The sequence below is a fragment of the Chelonoidis abingdonii genome, chromosome 14 (assembly GCF_003597395.2).
Source record: "Chelonoidis abingdonii isolate Lonesome George chromosome 14, CheloAbing_2.0, whole genome shotgun sequence".
NCBI lineage: Eukaryota > Metazoa > Chordata > Testudines > Testudinidae > Chelonoidis > Chelonoidis abingdonii.
Window position 1 is genome coordinate 35,217,991 of NC_133782.1, and position 9,518 is coordinate 35,227,508.

At 51.4% G+C, this 9,518-nt stretch overlaps 2 protein-coding genes across 3 annotated transcripts in view; both read right to left on the reverse strand.

The window, feature by feature from the left end:
• Positions 1-137, reverse strand: part of LOC116828066 (chromodomain-helicase-DNA-binding protein 8-like) — a 13,650-nt gene extending 13,513 nt beyond the window's left edge. Inside the window, exon 1 of the mRNA XM_032786032.2 lies at positions 27-137. The gene's annotated coding sequence lies outside the window, so the exon portion shown is untranslated. The remainder of the gene's footprint in view (positions 1-26) is intronic.
• A 3,484-nt stretch (positions 138-3,621) lies between these two features.
• RAB2B (RAB2B, member RAS oncogene family) overlaps positions 3,622-9,518 on the reverse strand; it is a 225,343-nt gene continuing 219,446 nt past the window's right edge. The window contains exons 2-7 of one of the 2 annotated variants that reach the window (XM_075072381.1): positions 9,253-9,321; positions 8,852-8,934; positions 8,656-8,748; positions 8,233-8,344; positions 7,811-7,879; positions 3,622-7,483 (exon numbers count right to left, since the gene is read on the reverse strand). In XM_075072381.1, the coding sequence (XP_074928482.1) occupies positions 7,379-7,483; positions 7,811-7,879; positions 8,233-8,344; positions 8,656-8,748; positions 8,852-8,934; positions 9,253-9,300 (510 nt within the window). In that variant the 5' untranslated portion in view covers positions 9,301-9,321 and the 3' untranslated portion in view covers positions 3,622-7,378. Of the gene's footprint in view, positions 7,484-7,810; positions 7,880-8,232; positions 8,345-8,655; positions 8,749-8,851; positions 8,935-9,252; positions 9,383-9,518 lie in introns of those variants that run through there. The other variant, XM_032786028.2, reaches the window with a different exon arrangement.

Here is a 9,518-nt window from a genome sequence, read left to right on the forward strand (position 1 = left end):
CCGGGCGGGGGGGGCGGGGACCTTACCTGGGGTCTCCCCTGCGGCTGCCTCGGCCTCACCCTTCGCGGCGCTGCCCCCTCCCCGGGAGAGAGAACAAGGCAGCTGAGCATGGGCGGCGCAACCTAACCCGCAGCCCCTGCAAGCCCCGCCCAGCTCGCCCGGCCGCGGCGACGGGCCCGGCGACCTAGGAGGCGGGGCCAGCCAGCAGGTTAGGCTGAGAGCCTACCAGGAAGTCTCCGCAGAGAGGGGGGAGGGAGCGGGGGGCCTCGCCCGGGCGGGGCTGCCCTGAGTGGTGCCTGAATTAAAATAATAATAATAATAATAATAATAATAATTTAATAAACCGCGTTGTTTGTGGAAGTTTTCACCCCCCACTCGTTTGGAAACCTGTGGTGGGTAATTTTTTCCCATCCCTTTCGCAGTCAGGCAGTGGATAGGACAGCTATGAGGTATAGCCATCTTGGTTGAGGCTGGGTTCAGAGTTAGTCTGGATCCCAGAAAGAGCAGGTGGACTCGTGCGCCTTAGGGACTAACACGGTTATTTCAGCGTGAGCTCAGGGTAGGCTCAGCTTAGGCCCATGCTGAAATCAGTGTCTTAGTCTCTAAGGTGCCACAAGTACTTTTGGGTTAGGATGGATGCTGAGTGTGTTGGGGGGGTAACCCCCTGTTTAAGCCAGTGGTGACCCCCCATTCGCAGTGACTCTCTACCCTCCAAAGCCCGGCTGGGGAACAGGCTGCTGGCCCTAGGTGTCCAAAAATCATGAGTCAGCTCCCCCCAAATCACGGGATCAGGGTTAGAAATCCTGGAATTGGATTTAAAAATCATGAGATTAGGTATAGAAATGATGGGATGGGGTTAGAAATCCTGGGATTGGGTTCAATAGTAATGAGATTGTATTTTAAATTAATGGTATTGTGTTTAAAAATCAGGGGTTTTTTTGTAAACAAGGATAGGGTGATCAGACAGCAAGTGTGAAAAATCAGTTTGGGGGGGTATAATAGGAGCCTATATAAGAAAAAGCCCCAAATATTGGGACTATCCCTATAAAATCAGGACATCTGGTCACCCCAAAGAAAGATAACATTTACAATTCTTTTTAATTATTATTATTTTTTTTTAGACTTTAGGGGTGGTCACTTTTCCAACTTTTCTCATCCAACAGCAGGGCTAGAAACTCCCTTTACAAAGTAAGAAAGCTGTGAGTCTCACATAATCAATTATAATAATCTCTAGCTTTTATCCAGTGCTTTTCATCTCTGTTGATCCCAATGTGCTTTAAAAACAAGGTCAGCATAACCATCCGCATTTTAGAGATGGGCAAACTGAGGCACAGCATGGTGAAGTGACCGCTCAAGGTCTCTCAGCAAGCCAGAAGAAGAGCCAGGAATAATCAATAATACTAGAAGCTGGGGCTTGAAGAGAAACACCCAATGTCCGGGACTTGCAATAAAATGATTAAATCCGGCAACACTGAAATGCTAAAAGACATTAACCACCACCCTGCACAAAAAAAAAAAAGATTTTTTCATCCTGTGATTGGAGTTTAAAGTGGGGTGGAGGAGTCACCTCAAGGGCAGAACTTTTTGTTAACAAGTAGCTAATTCAAAAGGCTCTAAAATCTGCAGGCATACTTAGACTGTCTTGAAAATTGCTCTGCTTCATTAAGCCTAGGGAAAGAATTAGTGGCCCATGTTTAGGGTCGTTTGGTCCAACTGTTCCCAAGACTCTGTCCCACACAAAATTAGCTTCTTTTAATCTTCAAAATGCACTGAAATCCACATACACAGTGAGATCCTCTTGATTCTTGGTAGACCACCGACAGGAGCTGGAGTAGGAGTTGTGCTGCGAATTTGCAGTAATTTGGTCAGAGTTCTACAGACAGAACCCACCCCCCATCCATGCATATTGGTAATCCGCCTTAAAAGTAGTGCACCCCAGCATATGGAGGAGGTGAACACCCCACTGAAATGAATGGGGCAGCTCATACTCCCTGGTATGGTGTCAAGATAAATCTGTCAGCCGAAAGTACCACACTGAGATGAATGGGGCAGCTCATACCTCTATGACCCTCACCTACTGCAGAGCCCCATTGCTCTGTGGGGGGGATGGAGGAGTCAGGAGGGAGACAGAGCTGGTATATGAGTGGGAGGTGCAGTCCCCCCCCCCCCTTTTCTGTGTAGTACCACAGGAGAGATTTACTTTAGCCCTCTAATTCCCATTTTTCAAAGGAATAAAGTGATGTCAATCCTGGTTTTCAGAATCTTAAAGGCTGTTCTATACATGGAGTTGCTCTTGATTAACTCCTGCAAGCACGCTTAGGCTTGTCTACAACAAGCTATTAATCTGGATTAAGGCAAGGCATGAATTTATAGTAGAACAGCTATTCTGAAAAACTCCATGTGTGGATGCTCTTATTCTGTAATTCACATCTTAATGCAGACTAATTTTTCTGAGTGCCCCCATGTAAACAAGACTTGATTGTAGAATAAGAGCATCCAACGCAGGAAGTTATTCTAAACTATTCTGCTTTAAATTCATGCCCTGCTATAATCTGGATTAATATCCCCATGTAGAAACCCCTAAAAATGCCCACTTCTCGAGTTATAGTCAGGAAAACTACACGTGTACATAAACCGTCAGGCTCTGTCTACACTGCAGCCTTCTGCTGACAGTTTTATGGGTCAGGGTTGTAAAGCAGTGTGATCCCTGATTCACAAAGGTGTGCTAGCAAAGCTCTTAGTGCAGAGACAGCTATACCACCAATACTTCTCTTCTACTGGTATAGCTCTTTAATTCGGGGGAGACCTGGTCTACATTTACCATTCATATTGGCAGAGCTGTTTCACCAGGTGTAGTTTTGCTACCCACATACCTATGCTGTTCTACACTCAAGAGCAGATGGATTTATACTGGCCTGTGAGCACTTTTGTCTCCACTAGGAGGATTTGCCCCTGTAGCTAGACTGGTCCAGCTATGCCAGAAAAGCTTTTCTAGTGTCTTACAAGGCATCAGTTGGAAGTGCCAGCAAAAGCACAATCTTTTCTTGCTGATATAAACTGTGTTCACTCTAGGAAGGTTTCCCGGTCTAGCTATTTTAGTTATCCTGGCAAAGCATGCATGGTGATAAACAGAAGCCAGGCATTCTTCTTCATGTGAGGTTCATCTGGATAACTCCGTGTGTAGCCAGGCCTTAAGTCTAGGAGCCTTCTGGGCCCTGGGAGATGTGAAGGAAATTCCAGGGCAGTGAACAGAGAGATGGTGGGCCTTGCTCTCCTCGGGCCCTGGGGATATTACCATTAGGAGCAGGGTGTGGCCAACAGAGCTTCCATCAGCCAGGGGACAAACCCTGCAACAGTGTTCACCTCCTGTGGGACTCTTTGGGTCTCTGACCCACTTTGCCCCCTGCATTGGCACTCTCAGAGGCACCATCACAGGGTGGGAACAAAGCTACTTGCCCCTGACCCTGGAGGGTTAAAAGCCTGCTTTGCCTTGCTCCATTTCCACTCTTCAGCCTGAAGTCAGCGCCACACCCCTGGTCCCAGAGCTGCAGCCTCTGGACCAGGACCCAGTCTTCACAAAGGAAACTGAACCCCAGTGGGATTCAAATAGAACAGGCACAATTGAGGCAGGGGCAGGGTTTACTAGACATGCAAGGTCACACAGAAATCAAGAGGAGTCCTGGCAGACAGGCAGGCTGAAAAGGGACAGCAGGACAGAGGCAGAGAAAAACGCAGGTGTGTATGGATGGCTAGAAAGTATGGAGAAACGGACAGACAGACACCAGGTAGAGATATGTAATGACAGTGAAAGCTCAGGGAGGGTAGATTAGGACAGACAGACAGACACTGTAGGGGGAAGGACAGACAACTGGGTGGGTGACTGGTCAAATTCATTCTCCCGAGAGATGCCCAGAGACATTAGCCTGTGACCCACGTAGTAGTCACTGCTGCGCTTCCCGGGCCCACAGCTCACACCCAGATGGCCCAGTGCAGCTCCAAGGTGTCTAAGCAGTGCAGGGAGAAATGCCCACAAAACCGCTCTGGCCGTTCCATACATGAGGAGGCCATCAGGGAGCAGTGGCTCACCTAGTCTAACTTTTGTATTAAGCCCAGTGACTGGTGTCTGGCGAAAGCATCCCCCAGCTGGGATTCTCAGCCTTTCCAACTCGATGCTGAGACCTGGAGCAGCTCAACACATTTTCCTCCAAAAAAACTTTTTAATACCAAAGGGGTGTTTCCGCAAAGCCACTTCCCACAGAAAAAGATTTTTTGTTTTTTTAAACAAGGTCAAAAATTGTATTCTACAAACAGTGGGAGAATTCCTCCTCTCCTCCACCCCACCCCACCCCACCTTCTCTGTCCCAGGAAAAGAGGGAGAGGATGTAAAAGTGAGGGACAGGAGGAATTCCCTTTACTCCTGCTCTTCTGGAATGAAACCACTTGACAGTTTAAAAAATTTAAATAACCCACCATCCATGAAAAAAGGGGAACCACAAAAACTAGGGTTCCCCCTCAACAAAGTATGTTTTAATTTAGAAAAAGAAAAGTTGCCCCCCGCCCTGGGAAATAGGAAAAAAACAACCAAACAACAGCTAATCAAAATGTTTGAATGAAATTAAAATTGCTCATTTTCTTTTTAAAATTAAAAAAAAACCTGCCCCAAAACAAACCCTAAAATGCCCAAATTTTGGACTGAATACATAACTCCCAGATACCTGAGGGAGTCCAGCTCCACAGGGAAGCTCAGTCCTGTTCTAGGAGATGCTAAGGCCTTGTCTATCCTTAATGGTTGTGTCAGCCGGAAGTGTGAACAAAACACACAACCTAGCAACACAGCTATGCCAACAAAGCCCCAGCTGTGTGGGCAGACGAGGGTTTATCAGCACAACTCATGCTTGGTGAGGTCACATTCCTCCACTGGCAGAAAAATTTCTGGAGATGCAGCGCATGCTGGCATAGGCATAACCTGCATAGTGTAGACACAGCTAGAGACAGATCGTGCAAGTCCCTAGGCTTGCAAGCTGGGACCATCCCTAACAAAACCAACACGCTGCTCGAAACTGTCTCCTGCACTTGAGAGATGGGTTGAAAGTTTGTTTTGCAAAAAGCTTCAACAGAAAACGAACAATTTTTGTTTCTTCAACATTTTAAACTTTTAAAATTGTTTTTGTTACAAAATTCAAAACAAGTTTTGTTTCAAAGTGTTTGTAAACAAATATTTGCTTAATTAAAAAAAAAGGATTTCGGGAAGGAGGAATCTGTGTGTAAATACAGAGTTGGAATCCTGTTTTTCAGCAAGACATTTTTGTCCAAAACCCAATGACCCCGCCAATTGTGCTTCTATGCTATTAACACTTATACTGCAGCAGCACACAAAAACCACAGCAGGTTGGGGCCCACTTGGTCCAAGAGACAGAATACCCAACCGTTCCAACCCTCAAGCAGCTTGTCTGCATGGGACACTAAGAGTGAATTTAAAATGGAGCCATTAAACCAGATTAAAACCCTGTACGGATGCTCTTATTCAGAATTAAAGTGATGCTAATTCAATTGATTTTAATTGACGGCCAAAGTGAATTAAGATAAACTGTATTCAGTTCACTTTAATTCTAAATAATAAAAGCAACCACACAGGGGTTTAATGCAGTTTAAGGAATCTACTTTAAAAGTAGCAAAGAGTCCTGTGGCACCTTGCAGACTAACAGACGTATTGGAGCATGAGTTTTCGTGTGTGCATCTGACGAAGTGGGTATTCACCCACAAAAGCTCATGCTCCAATACGTCTGTTAGTCTATAAGGTGCCACAGGATTCTCTGCTGCTTTTACAGACCCAGACTAACACAGCTCCCCCTCTGATACTTTAAAAGTGAATTCAGATTCACTTTCCTGACAGCCCCTCAGGTATCATCTACATGGGGAAGTTGCATCAGTCTAATGCAGCCAACGTGTGAATTCAACTCAGACATTTGAGCCAGAACAAACCACAGCACTGTCTCCCATTTGGCTTTAGAAGTGGTCTAGTTTACAATTGGGAACAGGTATCATAGGGCTCAGTGAGGTCCAGCGCCAGGTTCAAACCAATCGGCGTGTAACTAGTGCAATGTTCCCCATGCAGGTAAAGGCTAAAAGACCTTCCAGACTCTGCAGGTGGGTGAAGGGAGATGGGGTAACCCATCCTAACCTCCCTAGCAGGATGTATCCCAGCCCTCAGCTGCCTGCATCAGGGCACAGGGGGTTCGGAGGAGGTGAAGGGGTATCTTTAGGGAGCTTTCCCCAGAGCTGAGGGGCAGTAATGGAGGCTGGGCACACAGGTGTCTGTTCCCTCTGGGAGCCACGCTGACCTGAGCTGAGAGACATGGGGAGCTGGGGGCCTTCACAAACCCCAGGCCTGACTGTTAACTGTCCCCCCAGCAGCACCAGTTACTGTAGGCTGGCTGTCCATCACCAGTGTCTGTACCTCTGTGGTGTCAGCGTGGGGCCCAGATGTTCAGAGCTCCCTAAGGGAACTGGGTGCCCAGTGAATGGGGAACTCAGTGCCTGAAGCCCCCAGGAAGCTTACAAAAACTCAGCCCTGCCAAGACATCAAGAGAATAAATCTCCCATCAGTGGTGCAGCCTAGGAGGTTACAGCAGCAGGCGCTGGGAGCCAGGACTCCTGGGTTCTTTCTCCAGCTCTGGGAGGGGAGTGGGGTCTAGTGGTTCGAGCGGGTGGGGAGCGGGGTGGGAGCTAGGACTCCTGGGTTCTCTCCCCAGCTCTGAGAGAGGAGTGGGGTCTAGTGGTTAGAGCCGGCTAGGACTCCTGGGTTTTCTCCTCGGCTCTGGGAGGGGAAGGACCACGCCATGGTGCCCTGCCCCATAAGCAGAGATGCAGTGAGTGCGGGTTACAGATATGCACACGTTTAATAAAAGACGAGGACCACAGAGAGAGAGTACACAATAAAAGCCGATACAGGCTGAGGGGTGGGGGCTGGGCACCTGGCCAGGAACACACAAACAGGGTGGGGGGCCCTCAGTTGGGACCCACAAGCCCCAGGGAAGCAGGGGCCTCACCAGGGCCCAGGCAGCAAGAGATGCAGCTGAAGCGAAAAGGCACTGACGGGGGGAGACTCCAGACCAGGCTCTGCCCTCCTCCCCTTCCACAAAAAGGAATGTTTGGGGGTGTGGAACCATGGGCAGGGTCTTTAACCATCCCCCAGCCGTGTGTCAGGGGACACCTGTTCCCCTCCAGGGGGTCAGGACAGGAGTCACGAGCCCCCTCCCACCTCCACGGCTCAGCCAGAGAGCCACCTTCCCCACCAGGGACTGGGGTGGACTGCTCTCAGCCCTAGGGGAGCAGAGGGTGACCCCCCACTCCAGGGGCACTGGCATCAACGCAGGGCTCAACAGCAGCCCGAGCTGTCTCCTGAGCCCTGGGGGCTGTGGCAAGAGCCGGCGCCAGGAGCTGCCCCCGATGGCTGCTGGGGCCCGATCTTGATGCCATTCGCCTAGAAGAGAGAGGGAAGGTTACTCAGGTGTGGACAGGGGAGGATGCTGCCGCCGCAGGCCCTGCAACAAGACACTGGGTCTCGGAATGGCATCCCATCACCCATAGAAGATCTCACAGAGCTCCTGGCCTCTAGGGGAAGGGACCCAGGCATCCGAGATAGCAGCATGGAGCACTCACTCCCGCAACATATGTCTGGCAGAGGAAGTGGGAACCCAGACATCCAGGATGGCAGTGCTAGGGCACCCCCCAGGCAGAAGGCCCTGCAGGCCCCAGCAGATGAGCAATGAGGCCCAGGTGGGACAAGAAGTGGGGGGGTCTGGCTCACCTCGTTGTTGATGTCAAAGAGCCCCCGCTGAATCTTCCTGTATATTTCCTTGGCTGTGTCAATGAAGGCCTGAAAACCCAACACATGTGGGGCTGAAAGCGGGCTGGCCTGGGGGCGTCTGTCCCCCGCACCTAGGATGTGGCTCCCAGATGCACCCCATAGCCTGTTGTAAGGAGAGGGGGCTCCTGGGTGTAATGGGGTGTGGAAGGGGGCACTATGGGAGGTGACCCCAGGGACCTTCTAGTCCCCTCTGCCACTGACAGCTGTCTTGGCCGAGCGGAGAGTGTGAGAAGGAGAATGGGGTGGGAGAGTGGGTGGGGGGATGGGGCAGAAGAGCAGGTGGGCAGATGGGGGGACTGCGGGAGCGTGGGAGAAGGGGCAGGCCCAGGCCGTGATCCCAGTCCCCCTTTCCCCTTGCTCACCTCCTCGACATTGGTGGACGTCTTGGCTGAGGTCTCCATGAAGACCAGCCCGTGTTCCCGTGCGAAGGCCTCTCCCTCTTCTTTCTGCACATCCCGCCGGGACTCCTGGTCACTGCGGGGACACCACAGGTGGGGGGTGAGCATGGCTGGGCAGGGGTCCTGCCCTGGTGAGTCCTAGGGCCCCTAAAGGCCATGCTGCCTGTCCTGGCAGGGATGAGCATGCTTCACCCTGGATCCCTGCACCGCCCAGAGAATCCCCTCATGGAAAGCCAGCTTCCCATCTGACCCTGCAGATATCAGCCCTCCCCCACCCCAGGGTTCCTACACCCCCTCAGGGGATGAGAAACCCCCTGGCTGCTCCTTCAGCTCCTTGACAGCAGAACTCTGCATGGACCTGCCCTGGACCCCAACCCCGTCAGTTACCTCTTGTTGCCGATAAGCATGATAACCATGTTGGAGCTGGAATGTTGCCGAGCGTCCTCCAGCCACGAGGTCAGGTGGTTAAAGGTCTCCCTCCTGCGGGCCAGAGAAGGGGTTGAGAGGTGCTGCGGGGACAGACGACCCCCAGGCTTTGAGCGCATGAGAGAGAGGAGTGTGGGGTGAGGGAGTCAGGCCTTACCTGGTGATGTCATAGACCAGTAGTGCTCCAGCTGCACCACGGTAGTAGGAGCGGGTGATGGAACGGAAAGACTCCTGCCCAGCCTGGATGAGAGAAAAAGGGGGTGAATGCAGCTGCTCACCTGGCTCCACTGCCCTGCTGGGTCCCCTGGCTCCCCCAGCCCACACCTGGCTTCTCCCAATCACCATATTCCTCTACATCACACCCACGCCCTCCCCTGCGCCACAGCTCCAGTACAATCCCCAACACCCTCTGCGTAACCACACCCCACAGCTCCCAGCCCCATTACTCCCACTTTTCCTAGCTACCTATCCCCACACCTCCTCAGCTATGTCATCCAACCCCACTGTTCCCCACAACTGTGAATCCAACCTCCCCCGTCACTGTCTGCCCCATCTCACTGTGTCCCAGATCTGCAGCTTAATCTGTTTGCTGTCAATGTTGATCATCCGAGCTCCGAACTCCACACCTGGCAGAAAGACACAATAGCAGAAACTATCAAAAGGGGGACCCAATGGGGTAGGCCCAGTACAGTACAGAGCTCTGTGAGTGCCCCTCACTTTCGACCCGCAGCCCCTGCCAGCCCCCCCAGCTCTGTCAGTGCCCCTCACTCCCGACCCAAGCCCCTGCCAGCCCAGCCCTGCCCCCCCAGCTCTGTCAGTGCCCC